This window comes from Urocitellus parryii, chromosome 6 (assembly GCF_045843805.1).
Source record: "Urocitellus parryii isolate mUroPar1 chromosome 6, mUroPar1.hap1, whole genome shotgun sequence".
NCBI classification, from domain to species: Eukaryota; Metazoa; Chordata; class Mammalia; order Rodentia; family Sciuridae; genus Urocitellus; species Urocitellus parryii.
In genome coordinates, this window is record NC_135536.1 from 116,081,765 (window position 1) to 116,106,950 (window position 25,186).

Genomic DNA, 25,186 nt, shown 5'->3' on the forward strand with positions numbered 1-25,186 from the left:
CAATCCCCAGTTTTAAAAAAAATTGTATTGCTTTGGTTATTTTAGATTATTTGCATTATTTGCTTTGCTATATAAAATTTAGGATGAGTGTGTCTTATTTTTTAGAAAGGGCTGCTGGAATCTTGATAAGGTTTCATTGAATCTATAGGTCAATTTAAGAAGATTGAATATTTTGTTAGTATTAAGTCAGTTAAGCCATAAATATGGTGTGCATTGTCATTTGTTAGATTTTCTTTAATATTTTTATAGCAATGTTTTGTAGCTTTCCTTATAGGACTTGCTCTCTTTCATTAGATTGTTTTTCCTCAGGTATTTGATTTTTTAAAGTACTAATTTATATTTTTATTTATTTTCCTTTTTTCTTTTTGGTACTGGGGATTCAACCCAGAGGTGCTTAATTACTGAGCTACATCCTCATCCCCCTACCTTTTTTTTTTTTTTTTTTTTTTTAATATAGAAAGGATCTTACTAAGTTGCTGAGGCTGGCTTTGGACTTGAGATCCTCCTGCCTCAGGCTTCTGAGTTGATGGAATTACAGGAATGTGCCACCACACCTGGCTTAAGTACTATATATTTATATTCCAGTTTTTTATTTGTTGCTAGTATATAAAATTACATTTTTTTGTACATTTATCTCAAATTCTGCCACCTTGCTAAGACTATTTATTAGTTTTAGACATAATGTAGAATCCATACAATATTATATATACACAAAAATATGATCTGTGAATCACATTTTTGTGCCTTTTATTTTGTTGTCTGCTCTTCTATTCTGGCTACAATATCTACTATAATGTTTAATACATGTGATAAGAACAGTTACCTTGCCAGATATGATGTTGCACACCATAATCCACCCACTCAGGAAACTGAGGCAGGATGATAGCAAGTTTGAGACCACCCTGGGCAAATTAGCAAGAACCTGTTTCAAAATTTTGAAAAGTGTGGGGATGTAGCTCAGTTGTAGAGGGCCCCCCTGGGTTCAATCCTGAGTACTGAAACCAAAAAACAAACAAACAAAACCCAAAAAACATTCTTGCCTTGTTTGTTCTCAATAGTAGGAGCCAACCTAAGGAAATTTATTTCTTGACCTAATATATATATATATATATATATATATATATATATATATATATATATATATACACACACACTTTTAGTTGTAGATGGATACAATACCTTTATTTTATTTATTTATTTTTATGTGGTGCTAGGGATTGAACCCCGAGTCTCACATGTGCCAGACAAGTGCTCTACCACTGAGCCACAACCCCAGTCCCTTCTTGCCCTAGGTTTTTGTTTGTTTGTTTGTTTTGGTACTGGGGATTTATTTAATCCAGGGATTCTTTACCACTAAGCTACATCCCCAACCCTTTTTATTTTTTTAGACAGGATCTTGGTAAATTGCTTAGGGTCTAAGCTAAGGCTAACCTCAAACTTGCAATCTTCCTGCCTCATTCTCCAGAGTTGCTAGGATCGCAGATGTGTGCCACCATGCCCTGTTTGATTTACATTATTTGAAGTTTATAAATAGAAGGAAGAAGAAGTGGAGACTATGTGATCTGCAACATTTTCATTCTCTTTGTTGCTCTAGAATAGCACTGTCCAATAGAACTTCCTATGATGACAGGAATATTCTCTGTCTGAATTGGTCAATATGGTAGGTACTTAGTGGTTATGTGGCTAGTGTAAATAGACTTTTAATTTTGTTTAATGAATTTAAATAGACAGTTATTACCAGTGGCTACTTTATTGGAAAGTGCAACACAAAATAATATGTACTCTTAGAATACTCTTTTTATTTTATATTTTACTTATATATACTATAAACCCCACAATACTTTTAGCATTCTTTTATTGCAGTTTTCTAGAGGTGAATTCTCTCACTTTTTAATCTGTCAGAAAATGTCTTTAATTTTATTTTTGAGGGTTATTGTAGTTGATATGGTATTCTAATTCTATGGTAAGCTTTTATTCTTCTTTCAGTACTTTAAGGAAGTTATACTCAGGTCTCGCTTGTTTCTGTTGAGAAGTCATCATTTTAATTTTTGTTTCACTGTCCACAATACGTCCCCTCACAATGGTCGCATCTGTTCTTTGTCTTAAGTGTATAACAGGTTTACTATGATATGTCTACATGTTTTCCTTTATATGGAGATTACTATACCTTTCAAACCTTTGTTGATGTTTTTTTATTAATATTGGCTAATTCTTGATGATTAGCTCTTTAAATATTTCTTGTTCCATACTGCTGCTTTTCTCTGAGATTCCAATCTCATTGACTTAATATTATCCTACAGATCTCAGATGATTATCCCCCACTCTATTTTTATTTGTTTGGTTTTCAGATTGGATGCTTTCTGATGATAACTTCTTAAAATCAGTCTGAGATCTTTTTTTAAAAATGACTTTTTTAGGGCTGGGGATGTGGCTCAAGCGGTAGCACGCTCGCCTGGCATGCGTGCGACCCAGGTTCGATCCTCAGCACCACATACAAACAAAGATGTTGTGTCCGACGAGAACTAAAATAAATAAATATTTTAGAAAAAAAAATGACTTTTTAAAATTGGTTCTTTTTATAGTTATAATGCCTTTAAAAATTTTTTTTCAGTACTGGAATTGAACTCTCAAGTGATATTCTATCATTGAGCCACATCCCCACCCCCTTTTTATCTTTTATTTTGAGATAAGTCCAGGCTGGTCTGGAACTTGTGATCTTCCTGCCTCAGCCTCCTGAGTAGCCAGGATTACAGGTGTGCACTACTGCACCTGGCTTCATGTAATGAATTCATTTCTGGTATTGTATTTTTTATTTATTTTATTTATTGTATTATTTATTGTTTGTATAATTACCATTTTCTGCCAGAGTCTCCCATTTCTTCAAGCATGTTTTCCACTGGATTTTTTAAAAATAATTTTTTTTTAGTTGTATGTGAACACAATACCTTTATTTTATTTTATGTGCTGCTGAGGATCGAACCCAGTGCCTCACACATGCCAGGCAAGCACTCTTACCACTGAGCCAGAATCCCAGCCCTTCTACTTGATTTTTTAGTATTATCATTGTTATTTCAAAAACCTTATCAGTAGAATAAGAACCATCAGCAACAGTCAATGACCAGGGATGGGGATATCATTCAGCTGGTAGAGTGCCTGCCTCGCATGCACAAGGGCCTGGGTTCAAGCCCCAGCACACAAAAAACAAAACAAAACAAAAAAAACACCTGTTGATTCTAGTTATTTTGACTTCCACTAGAGTTTTTAGCATTTTAACCAGAGTTGTTATTTATTTACTTGTTTTACTTTTGGGTACTGATAATCTCAGGGGTGCTTTACCACTGAGCTATATCCCCAGACCTTTATTATTATTATTATTATTATTATTATTATTATTATTATTAGATAGGGTCTCAGTAAATTGCTTAGGGCCTTTAGCTTGTGATCTTCCTGCCTCAATCTCCTGAGTCTCTGGGATTACAGTTGTGCACCACCATGCCTGGTCGTAGTTAATTTAAAGATCCCAACTGGTAATTCACCATCTGGGTCTTCTCTAGTTTTGCTTGTGTCTTCTCTCTTATCATTGGTCTCATTTTCTTGTTTTTGCACATGTCTTGTATACAGTCATATGTTTCATTATACAATGATCATCAACAGACGACACATACAATGAATTAAACTAAAAAATACTTATTACCTAGTATTATTACTTCAACTTTTCTGTTTAAATATGCTTAGATACACAAATATTATTTGTTACAACCACCTTCAGTATTTAGTACAGTAACATGCGTTACAGATTTATGGCATAGGAGCAATACACTATACCACGTAGCCTAGGTGTGTTGGAGGCTATTCCATCTAGGTTTGCGTATCATACTTGTGCAATCATGATATTGCCTAACAAAATATCCTGTTGTTAAGCAACACATGACTATTTCTGATTGTATGATGGATAATTTAAGAAAACTCAAGAGAAGTCGGGTACGATGGCACACGCCTGTAATCCCAGTGGCTCAAGAGGCTGAGGCAGGAGGATCGTGAATTCAAAGCCAGCCTCAGTAACAGCAAAGCGCTAAGCAACTCTGTGAGAGCCTGTCTCTAAATAAAATACAAAATAGGGCTGGGGCTGTGGCTTAGTGGTCAAGTTCCCCTGAGTTCAATACCCAGTACCAAAAACCAAAACAAAACAAAAAAACAAGGGAGACTGAAGTAAGCATTATTTATTATTTACTTCCAAAATGGGGTGTGGCCATTTTTGTTTTAGGCTAATCTGATGTATATTTGACCTATAACTGGATCTTATTGTAGCTTTAGTTTGATTTGGTTCACCACTAGTTACAAATATTTTGAAGGTGAGAATTTTACTTCAGCAGGACCTGGATTAGGGATGCTGGCAAGATTCCAGAGATCCAACTGCTTAACAGTCTAACCATCAGCTTTTGGAAACAGTCTCTCTCTGCTTCATAGCTTTGACTCCAGGCTTCCTTCCTTCCTTCCTTCCTTCCTTCCTTCCTTCCTTCCTTCCTTCCTTCCTTCCTTCCTTCCTTCCTTCCTCTTTTCTTTTTTTTTAATCATCTGGATGGGGGGTATTTTTCTCAGCAGTCACTTGTGCAGGTTCTTAGTCTTTTTTAAAGGAATGACCCCAATGCCTGAGGGATGAGACTTTCCACTCTTCTGCCCCTCCTAAAAGTCTTCAAGAGTGCCTCTGATGGATTTCTCAGCTCTTCTACCTTGCCCCCTCATTTTAAAAGGTATTTTGCACCTGGAAAAGGCTCCTTAACATGGTAGATTTCTCTTTGCTCTCGTAATATTCATTTACTTCCAAATTTGGTATACTACATCCCTGTATTTGTTTAATATCTATGAAGTAAGATTGGTGGGTGGGTGCGGGCTTCCTCTGTGGATTTGGGTCCTCCCAGATATTAAGTCATGCCAGCCTCTATGGGGCCATTAAAATTTTGTTAACTTTCAGCAAGTTTCTCTTTACTCCCCCTATGGTGGATGATTCTTCCTAGTATAGTTCAATTAGAAATATGAGCAGCAACGAGTCTTTTCTCTCTTATGAAGAACTTGGTTGACATTTTCTCAAATTTGGTTTATGTAGGCTTGTGTCCTCTTCTTCCTGATGAATTTAAGATTTTTTAAAAAAATTTTCAAGATAAAATGGCTTCTTTTGTTATTTGATAGAGTGGGAGCAATATTCTCTTGTGATTTTCTGCATATAAAGCAGTTGTGAGTTCCAGGAATTAGAGTTTTAAAATGGTTTTATTTACATATTTTGTTAATTTATTTTAAATTAAAAATACATGGATGATAGCAAGTTAAATTTTATAGAATTGTAAATAATGAAAAGCAGTATCTTTCCATCCTAGGTCCCTTAGTTCCTTTACTCCCTCCACAAAGACAGATGTCTTACAGTTTGCTATTATTTCTTCTCAGAATTGTATTTGTAAAATGTGTAAATATCTCTCCCCTTTATTTCCTTTAACCAAAATGGAAGCATATTTTCTTTACCTTCTCTATATAACTATTTTGCCATATTAAGGATTTTTACAAGCTGCATAATATGTCTTAGTATGGATGTACCTTGTTTTATTTAAACAATTATTGGTAGTGGATATTTGGATGTTTCTAGTATTTCTTTTCTCACAAACAAAATGGTAAATATGCCTTTGCTCATATTCACCATTGACCATTGTTGAGTATGTCATTAGGAACGACATATTTAAAATACTTTGTGAAGGCATACAAATAATATGAATATTTTGTTTTATTTCAAAGTGTTTTTTCCCAAAGTGATGGCTGGGGCCTCAGAAGTTTGTGGTATGAGTTTTGGGAACACTAGACACTTCAAATGAGGCGTGAGGTGCTAGAGGTGCTAGATACTACCCAGCAGGTTGCATGGGAAAAAAAAGCTGGCTGTGGACTCTGAGAAAAGTAAAAATGACATTTAAATATTAAAAATGAAGAAACTCAGCTGCAGCTCTTTCTTTAACCTTAAATTGCACCTGGGCACCTGTAATTCCAGTGACTTAGGAGGATTCCAAGTTCAAGGCCAGCCTCAGCATCTTAGCAAGACCCTGTCTCAAAAAAAATAAAAAGAACTGGAGATGTAGCTCAGTTTTATAGCACCCCTGTGTTCAATCTCCAATACAAAAAGTAAATAAAAGATAATCATATTGGAGGTACTACAAATTACTTATGCCTGATTCTTCTGCCTCCTCATTTCCCACTAAAAATTAGATTAATGTCTTGTTTGGAATGCTTTGCACAGCTATATGATTAGAATGATTTTAATAAATAGGGTCACATTTAAGGAGGTTTTCTAAGGGAAATGAAGACTCATGTGATACACAAACATGCTTTATGTGATATTTAGGATTTTCCTGTAAAGATATTTTTTTTGTTTTTGTTTTTTTTAGAGAGGGGGGGAGAGGAGAGAGAGAGAGTTTTTTAATATTTAGTTTTTAGTTTTCGGCGGACACATCTTCGTTTGTATGTGGTGCTGAGGATCGAACGTGGTTCGCACGCATGCCAGGCGAGCGTGCTACCGTTTGAGCCACATCCCCAGCCCCAAGATACTGTTTTTTTGAGAAGAGTTTTTAAGTTATATAATTGAAGCACATTAAGTTTGGTGATGCAATTTGAGAAATTAATGTACTTTCTTATGAAAAAGGAACCTATCTAGAAAGTACTCTATTTCTCGTAAGATCTGGGGTCAAAGGAGAGATTTTGAAACATAACAACAATGGCTTCTATTTATTGAAAGGAATTCTTTTATTTCTTACAGGACCCCTTCCAGGGAGATTTTATATTTTGAGATACAGGCTTTTGACTTTTCTACAAATGTTTTCTCTAAGGCTCCCCTGCTAGTTTTTAGCTGTAGCATTCTTCTAATAGTACAGTTGTTTTAAGAGTTAGAAACCTGGCAGTATTCTTTTAACATTATCTCCTTGTTGTGCATCCCATTCTGTACCTCAGGAGATTTGTACCATCCTCTATTCATTATTTTTCCCCCCATTTCTTTTACCCTCTTTCTGGTTCAGGTGAACTGGTTTCATCTCATTTGCAGTCTTTTATCTCCCCTGGATTCTCCCAATTCATTCTCTGCTCATTAGCTAACATGAATTATTAAATGTTCATTCTGATCATGTTGTTCTTTGCTCAAAAGTCTCTAGTGCCTTCCCAATGTCCTTACAGTAAAATCCCTCATATGGCCTTTGTGGATCTACACCACTAGATTCCAACTTTTTCACCTATTGAAATAAACCCTTTCCCCCTTTTCTTTTTCCAGCCACACTTCTCTTTCTGTGCTACAAACTGGCCAAGCTTCTTCCATCCTCAGGGCCTTTGCACAAATTCTTCCTTTGCCTTAGAAATCTTCCCTGACCTGCACATCCCTTTTCCAAGCTAATGCCTTATCCTTTAGGTCTCATTTAAAATATCCAGGGAAAACTTCCCTATTGAAACAAGTTAGAGACTGGTCCCCTGTTATTTACTCTTATTTGCTATTTTCTTTCTTTTTTTTATTGGTTGTTCAAAACACTATTTTGTTTCTTTTTCTTAGCATTTACTACAATCCTAATGGTACAGTTGTTTCTTTTTTATTTTTTCTATTATTGGCATAGGTAATACATACATATAAAATGAAATTCAAATTGTACAAAAGGTAGAGTGAAAATTCTCCTGTTCCCTGTACCTTTGGTGCCCAGTTCTCCTCCCTAAAAGTAACAGTATTTTGACTCTACTTCCAGAAATATTTTCCGAGTATACAAGCAATTATGTACATAATATTTCTCTCTTTTTTTAAAATTACAGATAGTATATGCATTTTTCTGCACTTTGTCTTTGTTAATTATGTATCCTGGCAATTCTTCTATATCATATGTAAATAGTTGCCTCTTTATTTTTCATGTGCCATATAGTATGGAATTATCATTTATTTAATAACTTCTATTGTTGGACATTTAGGTTGCTTTCAAGCTTTGGTTTATTGTAAACAATGCTGCATCAAATACCTTTGTAATTTCCCTCATCTATACCTATAGAATAAATTCCTATAATTGAAATAATTGAGTTTAAGGTTATGTGCATTTTTAATTTTGGTTATTGTCAAACTGCTCTAAATAGAAGGTTTACCAATTCACATTCCTGCTAGTGGATGAAGAATGCACGTTTCCTCATATCTATGTCAGTGAAAATTTTTGTTCTTTGCCAATGTAAAAGATGAAAAGTATCACTTGGAAATATTTATTTGCATGTGTTTTCTTCCTTGCAAAGTCTTTTTTCACATGTTTAAGAGTCATTTGTATTTACTTGGAGAAATGTTTCTTCATAAATTTTGCTTACTTATTGTCTGACTCGCTACACCCTGAAGGTCGTTCCTCTGGGTGAAGAGATCCCGTATCTTGTTTATTCTAGTTCCAGGAACTAGAATGAGGCTGTAATAAATGACTGGCTCAGGTCATGCAGTAGTTATTTTTGTCTACAAAGCCCACCCATTTCCTCAGATGACACAAGTATTTAATTCACTCAGGTGAGTAAGGTAAAACACCTGAAGTACGCTGGGATGTTAGGACTGTGGACAAAGTCAACGAAATGTTTATCTACAGTCGCAGCCGCTATTTACTTTCATGCAGCAGTGCAGGCTCATTGTTGGCTCTTTATCCCGAAGCTAGATTTCTTGTGAAATCTCCTGATTTTAAAGTATGTCCAAATCAAAACAAGACAGACTCAAATGCAGCCCACCAACAGCGGATTTGCAAACAACCGTAAACAAAAGTGGGAGGTTGATGAGCCGAGTACTTCAGGAAGACAACGAAAGCCAAGAAATGGGCAGTTTTGTTTGGAAAGCAAAAAAGCAATTCTCTGCCTGAGACTTTCAACCAAGACTCCTTCCTGGAAGCAGGATCGAATTAAAGACAGATTGGAGCCAGAGCAAGCCGGCAAACAATGCTACCATATCGGAGTGTGCTGTCCAGCTAGAACGACAGCTGCGTGCAGCTTCTACACAGCGAGCGAGGTCTCCCACCCACTCCTTTAGAGCCACGGGGTCTGAAGTGCCAACACCAACACTCCCCTCCGACCCGGAAGTCCCTGGGCTGGGAGCCTCAGCTTTCCACAGGGCCATCTACTTCCTTGTCGGCTAAGGCTTCCCGCCCTTCCCAGTTCTTCGACTTCCGTTTGCCTGGTCGTCTGGGAAACGGCTGACTTCCGGCAGCGCAGCAGAGGGCGGAGCCAAGATGGCTGAGGAGACGCTTGAGTCGGTGAGCGCAGAGATTCTTTTTAGTGTCCCAGTAGCGGGGCTGGGCAGCACCCATCCGTCCCGAGGCAGGCTGGTGGACTGCCTCTGTCAGGCGCAGCCACTCCTGGGAGAGGCGGAGCTGAGTCCCGAGCGGCGGAACGACAAGTGCAGCCTCGGTTCACCCCTGGAGATGGTTGCCTAGGGCAAGTCCTTTGTGGCCCAGACTCTGTAGTAGTACTGGTCTTTCTTGGGATCTGCTGGATAGAAAAGAGATTTTCACTGGAAACGGCTCTGTTCCTAGTCCTCTTTTTCTTTCTCTTGACGGTATGGAAAGGAGGCATTATTACCACTTGCATAAAGACAGTTTGTGTTAATCCTGTGAATTAGGAATATATTGAGATACAGCCTGCAAAGCTTTCACGCCACTGCCTTTTGTTAGTGAAGCAGGACCATGTTTTCTGTGTTGTGATTAAGTTTTGGAAAGTACTGTTTGGTAATTCAGCTGGTCTGAATGAAGCGTCAACTCCACAGAACTGTTAGATGTAAGATTAGTCCAAATGAAATCAGGATGACCCAGTGGTAGTTATTTTAAAATCTTTAATTGACACATAACTGTACATATTATGGGTTGCTGTGTGATAATTCACTACATGTATACAATGTATAAGGACCAAATCAGGATAATTAGCATTTTCTTAAGTATTTATCATTTCTTGTCATTGAGAACCTTCGAACTCTTCTAGTTTTGTTTTGTTTTTCCTGTTTTTTGGTACTGGGGTTTGAATTCAGGAGCACTTAATCAGTGAGCCACAACCTGAGACCTTTTTATTTGTTTTTTAAATTTTGAGATAGGATCTCGCTAAATTGCTGAGGCTGGCTTTGAACTTGTGATCCTCCTGCTGCAGTCTCCCGAATCAGTGGGGATTACAGTCGCGTGCCACCACGCCTGGTTTCTTCTAGTGCTTTATAAAATACATAATAAATAGTTGTGAACTATAGTGACCCTACTTTGCTGTAGAACATTAGAACTTTGATACCTGTTATCCAGCCTCCTTTTAATCCCCCTCTTCCCTACTCTTTCCTAACCTCTAGTGATCACTGTTCTACTCTTTACTTCCAATAAATCGATTGTTTTTAGCGTACACTTATTTTTTTTTAAAAGAATTAACCTTTTTTTTTTTTTTTTAATGTGCTGCTGAGGCTCAAGCCCTGTCCCTTCTCATCCTAGGCAAGCATTCTACCACTGAGCTACAACTCCAGCCCTACTGTCCACTTATGAGCAAGAACACCTTATTTCTGTGCCTGCCTTATTTCATTCAGTGTAATGTCCTCTAGTTCCAGTTGTGTTGCTGCAAATGGCAGGATTTTATTCTTTTTATGACTGAATTATTTTACACTGTGTAAAATGTACCACATTTTCTTTATCCATCTGTTGTTTATTCGTTGTTGGACATCTCCTTTGATTCTATGTCTTGGTAGCATGGATAGTGCTGCAATAAACATGGGAACAGAAGCATGTCTTTAATACTTCATATATTCCTTTTGGTGTATACCCAGTAATTTGATAGCTGGATCATATTTTATTTCTGTTTTTAGTTTTTTGATAGTAGTTGTAAGGTCAGGCACCAGTAACCAAAAGGAAGCAGATTAAAAGCTGCTGAGCAAGGCTGATTGAGATTCCCTCCCAGGCGAGACCCTCCAGTCAAACAGAGCAGGTCTGGGGAAGTCGCACCCAGCCTTGGATTGGAATTTTATTTGGCTTAGGGCAGGAAGGGAGGTTTTAGGGTCCCTTGTCCTCCTAGGATTGGTTGGGAGATCTTGCTGAGATCCCTGTCCTTCCAGGATTAGTCAGGAGACCCTGCTGATTGACAGGTGATTATCACTGTCTGTCTGTGCCTGATTGGTTGTTTTTTTTGTGCTTCATTCCCTTAGCCACCTCAAACCAACCTAATAGTAGTAGTGAATCATGTGTGCATAATTGGGTCTAATTTCTCTAAAGTTCCAAATGTGAAACTTCATCTACCTTGCTTTAGTATTAAGTTTCTGTTACTTGTTCTGTACTATATTAGAATGATTTTAGTTTTTCAGAATTTATTGTCTTTTGAAAAACATCCTGGGAAGCATAGTTGCTTTGGCTGATTATTTTACAACATAATTTTGTCTTAATAAGCAAGGCCATATTATCTGCTCAATGGACTTTTGTTTGTTTTCTATTCTCCTTTCATTTGTAGAGTAATCACATTATTTTAGTCTAAAACTGAGTATAAAGAAAACCCAAAGCAAAGATATTTTGTTAAATTAAGAATTAAAAAACTAAAATAACATGATTAATGTTACTAGACTTTTAAGATACTGGAAATTTTAAAGACCTACTTTGCCTACATATCTTTTAAAAATAGTTTTTTTTTATATATATATATATAATATATATATATATATATATATATATATATATATATTTGTTTGTTTTGTTTTTTATGTGATGCTGAGGATCGAATCCAGGGCCTCGAACATGCTAGGCGAGCGCTCTAACTGAGCCACAATCCCAGCCCCCTACATAATGTTAAAATATATAAAGGGTGACATGTTGTAATACTGTTTATCCTCTAGTGCTTGTTGTCATATAGATAGGTATTTGTGGGACAGAATATGAATTTGATGTCTGTGATGGCAGAATTGTTCTGCATATTTGAATCTCAAATAGTATTTTAAAGAGTGACTTTTTTTTAAAATGACTTTAGCACTTCAGCTTGAAGCAAACTATTTTATTGTTGTTGAGTTTATTGCTGGTAGTGTAATATTTGTAGTAATTTCATTTTCTCAAGTTTCTGCTGCATGGGAATTTTAATTTTTGTCCTTTTTGGAATTGATCTTGCCTCTCCTAATAAAATCCCACTCCTGAACTTAAGTCCCATAGAAATAAAAGTAAAGCATAAGCACATAGTATATGGATATCTGTTACAGCACTGTTTCTGATGGAAAGAAACTGGGTAGTGGCACCATTTTTTTCTATGATAAATTATTTTGCCTCTTCTGGAATTTATAAAAGAACTGGGGACTGATATTTATAGATAAATATATGAAAAGGAGGATTTTTTTTCCTTTTTTTCTTTGTGATACTAAGGATGGAACGCAGGACCTTGCATATGCTAGGCAAGTGCTCTACTACTGAACTATTTCCCTAGCCTTTTTTATTTTATTTATTTTGGGAAAAGGTCCCATTAAGTTGCCCAGACTGCCCTTCAACTTCTAATCCCCTTGCCTCAGCATCCTGAGTAGCTAGGATTATAGGGGTACACCACTGTGCCCAGCTTAATTTTTTTTTTAAAGCAACAAGCAGATAGCTCTGGTTTCCATGATTTATACTTATAATACCCTAATTCTATTGTTTTTATATTTTATTTTTTGCAATGCTGGGGCTGAAACCCAGAGAGAGAGAGGGGGGGGGGAGAGAGAGAGAGAGAATTTTTTTTTAATATTTATTTTTTTTTAGTTATCGACAGACACAACATCTTTGTTTGTACGTGGTGCTGAGGATCGAACCCGGGCTGCTTGCCTGCCAGGCTAGCACGCTACTGCTTGAGCCACATCCCCAGCCCCCAGTAGGGTGTCTTCTGATCCAATTGTTTGATGTTATCTGTTTGATATAGCATCAGGTCCCACACATTGAAAGCTCAGCCTTCAAGACTGATCTTGCCTTTCATATACCAGTAGTGAGGCCCAGGTGGTTTGATCTGTGCTTTTGATTGGCTAGCTATAAATTGGGAACTCCCTCCATGGGATTGATTAGTTTGCTCTAGTGGCTCACAGAACTCAGGAAAACACTTGCTTATATTTATTGGTTTATTAAAAAGAATATTACAAAAGATACAGATGATGAGATGAGATATGGGGAAAGGGAACAGAGCTTCCATGCCCTTTCCAATCCACCACCCTCCAGCAACTTCCATGTGTTCAGCTCTCCCAAAGTTCTCCCTATCTGTCCTTTTAGGTTTTTATGGAGACTTAACTGTGTAAGCATGCTTACTATTAGACTGAGTGGGGAAGCCCAGCAAGGCTGATCCAGTCAGATTCTTCTTGACCTCTCTGTGTAGCGTTCCTTCCAGGTAGACAGTAGGGATTCTTAAATGGGGTCTTATGATTTGACCAGGTAAGTTAGAATTTCATTATGCCAGTGACTTCAAGGCAGGGGAAGGTTTAAATTTCTAGGGTTTGCTGTGGGGCGAAGGGAAATTCTAGTTTCTGTGGCCTGTCTTAAGGGAGGAAGAGGACCAAGCAGAAGGAGGGGCAGGGGAGGTCAGAAAGAGAGACTGCTTTCTGAAGCCTGCTTCTGAGACCTTAAGTGCCCTAACATTTTTCTAATCACTTAGGAAATATTGAGGGCTTTGCAGTAAAGGAACCTGAATAAAAACATATCTGTATATCTCTGTCTATCTGTATGTATCTATCTTACTCTTTCCTTTTGTGGAACAAAAGTTCTTAATTCATTTTTTGTTCTGTTTTTTTGAGATGGAGATCTCACCTACAACTCTTTTTTTTTTTTTCTGAATTTTTTTTTTTTGAATTTTTAATATTTATTTTTCAGTTCTCGGCGGACACAACATCTTTGTTGGTATGTGGTGCTGAGGATCGAACCCGGGTCGCACGCATGCCAGGCGAGCGCGCTACCACTTGAGCCACATCCCCAGCCCTCACCTACAACTCTTAATCCTCCTGTTTCAGCCATCACAGTAGCTGGGACCATTATGTATCTATTGCATCAAGCTTCAGAAGTTTCTAATTTGGCAGGGAGTTGTGGAGCGGTTCTGGGGATTGAACCCAGGGGTGCTTTACCACTGAGGTTCATCCGCAGCCCTGCTTTTAAAAAAAAAAAAAACAAAACAACAACAAAAACCCTTTATTTTATTTATGTGGTGATGAAAATGGAACTCAGTGCCTCACATGTGTCAGGCAAGTGCTCTACCACCGAACCACAACTCCAGCCCCATCTCCAACATTTTTTTTTTTTTTTTTTTTGAGAATTTTAATATTTATTTTTTAGTTCTCGGCGGACACAACATCTTTGTTGGTATGTGGTGCTGAGGATCGAACCCAGGCCGCACGCATGCGAGGCGAGCGCGCTACCGCTTGAGCCACATCCCCAGCCCTCCAACATTTTTTATGTCTTTTTTTTTTTAAGAGAGAGAGAGGGTGAGAGAGAGAAATTTTTTAATATTTATTTTTTAGTTTTCGGTGGACACAGCATTTTTTTTTTTTAAGAGAGAGAGAATTTTAATATTTTTTAGTTTTTCGGCGGACACAACATCTTTATTTTATTTTATTTATTTTTTTTTTAGAGAGAGGGAGAGAGAAAGAGAGAGAGAGAGAGAGTGTTCAATATTTATTTTTCAGTTTTTGGCGGATACAACATCTTTGTTTGTATGTGGTGCTGAGGATCCAACTCAGGCCGCTTGCTTGAGCCACATCCCCAGCCCTCTTTATTTATTTTTATGTGGTGCTGAGGATCCAACCCAGCACTCCACGTATGCCAGGCCAGCGCACTACTACTTGAACCACATCCCCAGCCCTTTATGTCTTATTTTAAGACAATGTCTCCCCAAGTTGCTTAGGGCCTTGCTAAATGGCTGAGGCTGGCTTTGAACTTGCCTCAGCCTTCTGAGCCGCTGAGATTACTGGCATGGGCCACTGTCCCCAGCCAGAAGTTTTAAATTTTAATATAGTTGAATATGGATGAATTTACTTGTTTGTATATATTGTTTTATATAGTAAATAATCCTTCCATACCCTGTTTTTTTAAAAGCTTTAAAATTTTTACCTTTTCTGTTTTAGTCTTTGATCTATTTGAACCAGTTTCTTTCTCCTGATAAATTTTTTTCCTGAAAGTCTGTTTTGTCTAAGGTTAATATTGGTACTGTGGTTTTCTTTTTGTTTTTATTTTCTTGATGTATCTTTTCCCATCTTTTACTTTGTCTTTATGTTTTAGATGTGTCTTTATAATAACATGCATCTGGATATTTTAACAAACCCATTCTGGGCCTGGGATTGTGGCTCAGCGGGGTAGAGCGCTCGCCTAGCACTGGCGGGACTGGGTTTGACCTTCAGCATCACATAAAAATAAAGGCATTGTGTTGTGTTCATCTACACCTAAACAATAAATATTAAAAAAAATCCATTCTGATAGAATCTATCCTGGAGAATTTTATCCCCCTTTTCTTTTATCCCCCTGGAGAATTTTATCCCCCTTCCTTTTTTTTCCCCTTCCCTCCATTTGTTTATGTTTTTGTGGTGGGGATCCAACCTAAGTTCTCACACATGCCAGGCAAGGGCTAGAGCCCTTATCAGTCCCTCACCTTTTTTTTTTTTTTTTTTTTTTTAGGTGTAGATGGACACAACGCAATGCCTTTATTTTTATGTGGTGCTGAGGATCAACCCAGGTCCCGCCCGTGCTAGGCAAGTTCTCTACCGCTGAGCCATAATCCAAGCCGAATTATTTCTCTTTCTGAATTATTTCTCTTTCTGCACCTCTCATTCCATTTGTTGTACATTGTTTATGTTGCCTTCCTTTAGTGAGTATCAAAAAAATTTTAAATAGGTGTTTAATTTGAAGTTCACACTTACATCTGAATAATACAAGGGCCATCAAATGCTTTACTGCTTATTGCCATCTGACAATTTAAGCCATTTGTTGTTTAGTTTTTTGTAGTTCTTGATGTTTTTTAAATTCAGCACCACAAATTATACTTTGTTTAACAAAATGCTGAAAATAGGGCTGTGGTTGTGGCTCAGTTGTAAGTTATAGTGCACTCATCTGGCATGTGTGGGGCACTGGGTTTGATTCTCAGCACCAAATAATAAATAAACAAATAAATAGAAGTGTTGTGTCCATCTACAACTAAAAAAAAATATTAAAAAAAAGATGCTGAAAATACTCATATATTTTAGCAGTTCCTTTGCTTATTCCCTTCTTCATTCTGGAATTATTTTCTTGTTTTCCGGTGTTTATCCCTTACAGTTTAATGAGAGTCTAAAAACTTCAGCATTCTGAAAGCCTTTGAGCTTGAAAGTTAGTTTTGATGGGTATAAAACTCTAGCTCAGGGATTGGCAAACTTTTTCTGGGTAAAGGGCCAGGTAGTATTTTGGGCTTTGTGGACTATACAATCTGTTATAAACACTGAAGTATATTGTTGTAGTATAAAATAAACCCTACTCAATATATAAACATAGAAGTATGGCTGTGTTCTGATAAAGTTTCATTTGTAGGCATTGAAATTTGACTTATGGAATTTCCAAATATACTTTTTTCAACCATTTAAAATATAAAAACCACTCTTAGCTTGTGGGTCATATAAAAACACACTGGATTTGATTTGCGGGCATAGTTTGCTAATGTGTGGTCTAGATTAATAGTCATTTTACTTAGTATCTGATATTTGGAGTAATTATTCTTATGATTTATTAGTGTGGTTTCAATTTCCAGTTTTGATTGTAGAGTAGACAGCTGCCAATCTACTTGTCCTTTCTTTGTAGGTTATCTGGTGATATATTTATTCTTGGGCTGCTTTCAAGGTTTTTTTTTTTTGTTGTTTGTTTGTTTTGTTTTTTTGAGATGCTAGATATTGAACCCAGGGCCTCATGCTAGGCAAGTGCTCTATCACTGAGCAACATCCCCAACCTTAAGAATTTCTTATTGTCTCTGGTGCAGTTTCTTGTAATATACCTAAGTGTGGATTTCTTTTTCATTTTACTTGGTCAGGATTTGTTGCATATCTAGAACTTAAGAATTAAAGTCTCTTATTATATATAGGAAAATTTCTTTCTTTTTTTTTTTTGCTTATAACATGGCATTTCATGTATAAAACAAAATTGGTATAAGAAAAATCCATTTGAAGATTTTCTACAAAGTTATGGTGTAAGTATTATATCTCCCTCTGAGAATTGAGTTCTAGGCAATTTCTGTGCAGATGACTTTATATGCTTCCTTTTATCAAATAGAGATTACCTTTCTGGTTTGATTACTGAGAAGTATATCAGAAGGAGAATACTAATATGAAGTTTTTTAGAACTTAATACATTAAAAATATTGATGCATATATTATATACCATATTTTTGTATATTATAAATATACATTATACATATATTTTATAAATAGGCATTATGCATTATAGTTTGGATAGAAAAGGTATAACTTGATATTTAATGAATTATTTGTATGATTGATGAGCTTCTGATTATTCTTGTTATTTGAATATATCCTAAGTGCTTGCTTTAACATAGATAACTTCTTTCATTTCAGAAAATTCAATATTCTGCATCTGCTGAATCTCAAAAACCCAGGCAGAAAAAAGGTCTGTACTAAATTTCATTATATGTGTATATTTGCACAGATTACTCTGTCTTATTGGGTTTTTTATATTCTTTTAAAAAAATTTTTTTAAGTTGTTGATAGACCTTTATTTTATTTATTTATTTATTTATTTATTTATTTATATATGGTGCTGAGAATTGAACCCAGTGCCTCACACATGCCAGGCAAGTGTGCTACTACTGAGCTACAGCCCTAGCCCTCTTTTTTATATTCTATATGCATTAGAACCTTTTTAAATATTAGTGTTAGGAAACATCTGTAATAGTGCAAATGTTCTGCCATATATACCTTTTTATTTTATGAGTTCAGTAGGTATTGTTGATCTGTGAATGTATTTAAATGGAGTTTGATTATTATGTAAGAGTGTGCTCATTTTCTACTTGTGGAAAAAACACTCTGTTAAGTTGTATAGTACATAGTAAAGTAGAGGAAAAAGACAAGGATGAGGGAGGTAGAGAGGAAAAGGGGAAATACTAGGGAATGATACTGACCAAATCATATCATTATATCATGTACATGAATATGTAACAACAAATCCCACAATTATGAATAATTACAATGCAACAATAAAAATATGGAAAAGAAAAATATTATAGCAAAAAACTAAATTAATTGGCTAATTAAAAAACAAATCAGGCTTCAAATAATCTTATGCATATGTTAAGTAAGTGTGGGATTTTATAAAAATTGAACCTGGACCAAATTATGGTATGTGTAGGTACATATATTTCAAAAATGAATCCTATTATAATTCACCAATAAAGATGTTTTAAAATATTCTAAAAATGTGGAAAGAGAAAAAAATTTCTAAAAATTGCATCACTGAAAAAAAATTAAGTCTGGAAAGCCTAACTAGATGAAGGCCTACATTGAAAAGAGCTACATTTAATAATCTGAGAGAGAGATGATATATATTTTATTAGAGGAACAGAATTACTTCATTTGTTAAGTTTTAACGTTTTAGGAGAGTTTACATCAGGTGTTAGTTGACATTGATGTTTGTTTACCCATGTCTCATAGATTGGTTGCCCTGCTATTTATCAGGCATTAGAGAAACACCTGAACTTGTCTATGGAAAAGGCACTCATTCGTTCATCTATGTATCTACTATTTTTTAGTTAATTAATTCTAAGTGAGAAAACCAAGGCAGAGTGGAAGGGGTATGACTTGCTTAGGTCTTGTCTGTAGTTCTTATCTGAATACATAAATTATAGCTGCCAGACTATCTATCCTTTTGTAGCATGTGCTAACAGTATAAAAGTTAATTTTGTCAATAAACTGTTTAGTTTATTTGGGTCATTTCTATCATTGTTTTATATATATATATATATATATATATATATATTTTTTTTTTTTTTTTTTTTGTTGTTGTTGTTGTTGTTGTTGTTTCTTTTCAATTGGCTTATTAAGGCAGAGGACAGGAGGGGTCTGTGGCAGGCACTAGCATACCAGAGCCATTTCTGTCACTCTTTGGAATTATAATGGAAGTTGTTGGAAGATATGATTGCCTTTCAGAGGTGTATTTTGAGAGAGTTTTTCAGGACTATCACTTTCATTGGAAGAGTTATATATCTGTAATTTAGATTATTTGTGAAATTCAGATGTAGTTCTGCCAAGATTGAATGTAATTGCTAATATTCTTTTTTTATTCCAGTGCCAGGGATAGGCTAATATTCTTTATACCATTTCTGAATATGAGAATCATCTTGTTTTGACATGTGTCACTTCATTTAGTCACCAGGGTAATTTGGCCAGTTAAATGGGGTTAGCATTTATTGTCATTGACTTTTCAGTATTCATTTTTCCTCTGAAATCAAATCCTATGGTTTGATTGACTCCAGACACAGAAGATACTTGTATACCAGCCAAGAGTTGCCTAGGCTTAATTCAGGTTAATGAGATACTAAGTTTTTTTGCTGCGGGAGGTGGGGCAAAGGGACACATTTGGTATGTAATGCTAAAACCTTTAATAATGCTATGGGGCTCAGTTTGTTTTTTTTAAATCAGTTTTTCCTTCCTTCTCCATCGCAGAATAACCACTTTCTGATATTAAAGTTTAATAATTTAATAAAGTTTAATAATTTAGTTTATTTCTCCTTGAGCCCCTCATACGTTTGAGGACTTACCATGTTTTAGGTATTGGGAATACAAAGTTAAAAACAGGGCATGGAATCTTCCCTTAGGAAATTGACAGTCTTCAGGACATATAGAACATAAATAATTACAGTGCAGTATATGTTCCCAATGTCTTTTTTTCTGAAGATTAAATATTTCTAGTTGTGACAACTTTTTTTTAAAAAAAAATATGAGATGTTTATAGTTCCTTTGACTTATGGCCTTCATTCTCTGGAGAAATTTGGTGTCCTTGGAAGTATAGAGTTCAGGACAAAATAGAATATTCCAGGTATAGTGTGAATTGGGCCAAGTGGAATAGCTGGAAGATAATATATTTTTACTTGGATTTTTTATTTCTGTTAATCCAGCTCAAAGTTGCATTACCTTTTGGTCAGTTATTTCACAAATTTGCAATTTTATTTTATTGCATAGTGCCAGTTTGTCATTCATGTAGAATAATAACAATATACAAATGATACCTTTGGAGTTGTACAGGTGATATAACACAAGCACCAAAAATGTCTAGGACATAACTTCCTTTAATTTCTACCATTTGGAACCCATAATTTTATCTATTGATATGGGTAATTATACTGGTTGAATTTCTGAATTATTATACCAATCGACCTTTTATTTACTAGCGTAAACCCCCACAAGGTCATAATGTATTGACCTTTTTAAATATTGATGGATTCAGTTCACTAATATTCTTTTCTTTCTTTTTCTTTTCTTTTCTTTCTTTCTTTTTTTTTTTGAGAAAAAGGAAAAAGAAGGTTTATTGCTTTGCTAGCAGTGGAGAAACACAGGGGGCTCCTGTCCCAGAGCCTGTAATTCTGACCATCATGGGGAACAGGGGTTCTTCAAAGAGGTGATTCAGAGAAATGAGATTAGGAATGAGAGGTCAGGAAGGAGATGATCAGGGAAAAGATTGGGGAGGAGAAGGGTAGGAAAAAAAGGATCTGGGTAAAGAAGATCAGGGAGGAGAAATTTAGGGAAAAGAAGGTTGGGAAAAAGAAAAAAAAAGTTTTAAAGCAACAAGGGATATAGTCAAAGCATCAAGTGAACCCCTGTTATATTTCCCCACTATCAATTTCTAGCTTCCATTTCTATGGAAAGTCGGCAATGACATCTCCAGGCTATTTCCTGCTGAAAAGACGCAATGAGGGGGGTCTTTAGAATGAAAGCTTTTTACTTGTTGTTGACATTCTTTCTTCTGGGTTTTAGTTGCATAGTTGAAAAGGGTGGAATAGCAACAGAGCAGTAAATGGAAAGAGACATATACAAGGGCAATGATAAGCAGGGCAGTCAGAATTAGGTAGAGAAGTCCTAGTAAAATAGACTTAATATCTCTTGGTATCCAAGAGAAGAGGCTAGAGAACCAGTCAGTTAAGTCTATCCCCATCCCATCCAAAAGGTATCTGTGGTGGTCAAGGGTCTGTGTTGTAGCCAAGTTGCTCATTGCCTGATCTTTTCAATCCTGGTCTCCACCTGTGAGGAGGTATTACTATAAATGCAGCAAGCTGTATTTGCTATAGCACAAACTCCTCCTTGCTCAACTAACAGAGAAATATGTAAATTTGAGATGGACAAGGCTGTCTCATTGGCCAAGATGACCAAAGTTGTTGACAGATTTCAGAGGACCCAATGGTGTGCCCCAATTCTCCAACAGGGTGATAAGGTATAACTAAAAAATTATTCATCACCATCAGGACTTCCACCAGAGATGTGCTGTGCCAGTGGAGTAAAAAACTTTAGGGAGCTTGCCCACCGAGCTCATTCCTTTAATGAATTAATTGAAAATGGTATCACTAAATTCCCTAGAAAATATTGGGTGGGAGTTGTGAAGTTTCTGAGTCATTCAATAGCCCAAGGATAGTTATTAATTTTACAGATGAAAACATTTCCTGCACAGGCACAGAAAACCATTGTTTCTTTAAAGAAATCCAGTAGGTCCCCAATGAGGAAATAATCCCCAACTTTAAAGCCTGTGCGTCCATCAAAGAATGGTCTGGGAAGGATTAATCAGTTACTGCCTGTAATCTTCTCTGGGAAATTGGACAATATTTTGTACCATATAAATGTAGTTGTTCCTGAGGAGGTCTCATTTTGAAATTATTCTGGGATTCATATTCCTCTATGGACCAGGAAAGTGGTGTTAGATGCAATAAGAGGAAAATGAGGCAAGGAAAATTGAAGATGGCATTAGAGCAGATTATGATAAGTGAAGTTAGCCAATCCCAAAAAAACAAATGCCAGATGTCTTCTCTGATATAAGGGGGGTGACTCAAAATGGGGTAGGGAGGAAGAGCATGGGAAGAAGATTACCTCTAGATAGGGAAGAGGGGTGGGAGGGAAAGGGAAAGAGAAGGGGAATTGCATGGATAGAGACCCTCATCATTATACAAAATACATGTATGAAGATGTGAATTTGGTGTCAACATATCTTGTATATAGAGATATGATAAATTGTGGTATAAAGGTGTATTAAGAATTGTATGGTAATAATAATAATAATAATAGAGCCCATGTAAAAAGACCATCTCAGCTGGGTAATGAATATTTTGAACACTATACATAATAGTGTGGGCTCTGAGGTCCCATGTTGGTGTCCAGTCTCCATCTGAGTAAAATTTGTAACAATATGTACAAAGGTATCAACATGGTCCTTAGAAGATTGGGCTTTTGGAAGGCAGATCTAGTAATCAACTGCCTGAGTTGAGGTAGCCAGGGTCTGTGCTATTCTAACCAAACTGTTGTTCTCTCAGCCTAGAAAGGGAATGGAGATAAGCAACAACATTAGTAAAGCAGTAAATCTTTCATTATGTTTTCTTAAACAAGTATTTTAGATCCCTTAAGTGTTCTGATGTCCATGCAGGGGACACAGCTTCTTGCGAGTCTCTTGGACACTTTTTCATAGTTCACTAATATTCTGTTAAGGATTTTTATATCTGTATGCATGAAGGATGTTGGTCTGAAGTGTTTTTTTCCTTTCTTTTTTTTTGCAATGCCTTTATCGATATTTGATATTGAGATTATTCAGGCTTCATAAAATGAACTGGGAACTTATTGTTTCCTCTGTATCATTGAAGATTTTTTTATAGAACTGGTGTCGGTTCACTCTTAAATGTTTTGTAGAATGTTACTGTGAAATAGTCCTAGCCTGGATTTTTCTTTGTTGAAGGATTTGTAAGTACAAATTCAATTCATTTTATTTTATTTTTTTAATTTAAAGATTTCATTTTTAGTTGTAGATAGACAAAATACCTTTATTTTTTTAATGTGATGCTGAGGATCAAACCCAATGCCTCACAAATGCTAGGCGAGCATTGTACCACTGAGCCATAACCTCAGCCCCAAATTCAGTTTATTTTGTAGATGTAGAACTACATCTTTAATGTCCTTCACTGGATGAATGGATAAAAAAAATGTGGCATTTATACACAATGGAATATTACTCAGCCCTAAAAAGAATAAGATCATGGCATTTTCAGGGAAATGGATGTCATTAGAGAAGATTATGCTAAGTGAAGTTAGCCAATCCCAAAAAAACAAATGCCGAATTCTCTGATGTAAGGGGGGGGTGACTTAAAATGGGATAGGGAGGGAGAGCATGGAAGGAAGATTACCTCTAGATAGAGAATAGGGGTGGGAGGGAAAGGGAGGGAGAAGGGGAATAGCATGGAGGGTGGAAGGAGACCCTCATCATTATACAAAATACATGTATGAAGATGTGAATTTGGTGTCAAAATACCTTATATACAAACAGAGATATGATAAATTGTGGTATAAAGGTGTATTAAGAATTGTAATGCAAAAAAATAATAAGAGAGCTCATGTATAATGGCATAATTTGGCATGAACATACTTTATACACAGAGTTACGAAAAATTGTTCTGTGAATAGATAATTATGATTGTAATACATTCCACTATTGTCATGAATAAAAAAATAAAAATAAATAAATAATTAAAAACCCCAAAATATTTCAGAGAGAGTTTTGGTAATTTTTTCATCTCAGTTATCAAATTTATTGCCATAAATATGAATGTTTATTATACTCATATTTTACTTTGTTTTTAGGATCTGTAGTGATGTTGTTACAGTTTATGATTTTGATAATTTATTTCTTCTCTTTTTTTCTCATTTAGTTTCTAGGTTAGGGATTTTTACATTTTATTGATCTTTTCAAAGAACCAACTTTTGATTTTACTGATTTTTCCCAAATATTCCTGTTTCTGTTTCAATTTCATTGATTACTATTCCTTAATATTTTCTTGTGTTTAATTTTCTTTTCCTTTTTGTAGCTGCTATTCTTCTTCCTCCTTTTATTTCTTCTCATTCTTCAATCTGAAGCATCCTTTAATGTTCATTAAGGTACTTTGTTCAGGGATAGGTTATAGCTAAGTGGTAGAAATCAGACCTAATGTGTTTGAGGCCCAAAGTACGATCATCAGTACTGACCCCCCCCTCCCCCAAAAACAAGAAAAAAGAAAGAAAACAAAGGAAGGCACCTATGTTTCCACAATTCCAGAATTCTAAATTAGATGATGAAATAAATATAATTGTGATTTTTTTTAACTTAACTTTGCTTTAATAAAACTTTTTTTTTTTTATAGAGAGAGAATTTTTTTAAATATTTATTTATTTATTTATTTTAGTTTTCGGCAGACACAACATCTTTGTTTGTATGTGGTACTGAGGATCGAACCTGGGCCTCACGCGTGCCAGGCGAGCGTGCTACCACTTGAGCCACATCTCCAGCCCCTGTTGTTGTTGTTGTTTTTAAAGCTGAGTATAATGGCACATGCCTATAATCCCAGATACTCAAGATACTCAGGAGACTAAGACAAATTTGAGGCCAGCCTGGGAAACTTAGTGAGACCCTATCTTAAAAAGGATTGGGGAGGTAGCTCAGTGGTAGAGCTCTTGCCTAGCATGTGCAAAACTGTAGGTTCAATCTCCAGTACTGGGGGAAAAACTTAAGTTAAATTTTTAAAAATTTAACACAAAATCAGGTATAGATATTTATGGGTATAGTGTGACATTTCAATATATGTATATATGTGTAATGATCAAATTAGAGAAATTATCTTTTTAATTTCATTATCATTTCTTTTTAATTTTTGTACTAGGGATTGAACTGAAGGGTACTTAACCCCTGAGCCATATCTCCAGTCCTTTTTATTTTTTATTTTGAGATGGGGGTCTCACTGAGTTGCTAAGTCTAACCTAGAACTTGTGATCCTCCTGTCTTAGCCTTCTGAGTTGCTTGGATTACAGACATGTGCCACCAGGTCCAGCTAATTATCATTTCTTTATGTTTGGAGCCTTTGGACTCCTTTCTTATAGTTCTTTGTTAAATGTATAATACATTAGTATAAATAATTGTTACTGTGTCATAGAACAATAGAACTTATTCCTCCTGATTTTGTTTTTATTTATTTATTTTTGGTACTGGGG

The 25,186-nt window shown here is 35.9% G+C and overlaps 1 protein-coding gene across 4 annotated transcripts in view; it reads left to right on the forward strand.

Annotated features, from left to right (window-relative positions):
- Positions 1-9,230: 9,230 nt before the first annotated feature.
- Positions 9,231-25,186, forward strand: part of Bbs4 (Bardet-Biedl syndrome 4) — a 67,007-nt gene continuing 51,051 nt past the window's right edge. For 2 of the 4 annotated variants that reach the window (XM_026387744.2, XM_026387745.2), the window contains exons 1-2: positions 9,231-9,266; positions 17,540-17,591. Coding sequence is in view for 2 of the 4 variants with exons in the window: in XM_026387742.2 (XP_026243527.1) it covers positions 9,243-9,266; positions 17,540-17,591 (76 nt within the window). In the remaining 2 variants the exon portion in view is untranslated. The remainder of the gene's footprint in view (positions 9,267-17,539; positions 17,592-25,186) is intronic. The other 2 variants (XM_026387742.2, XM_026387743.2) reach the window with 1 other exon arrangement.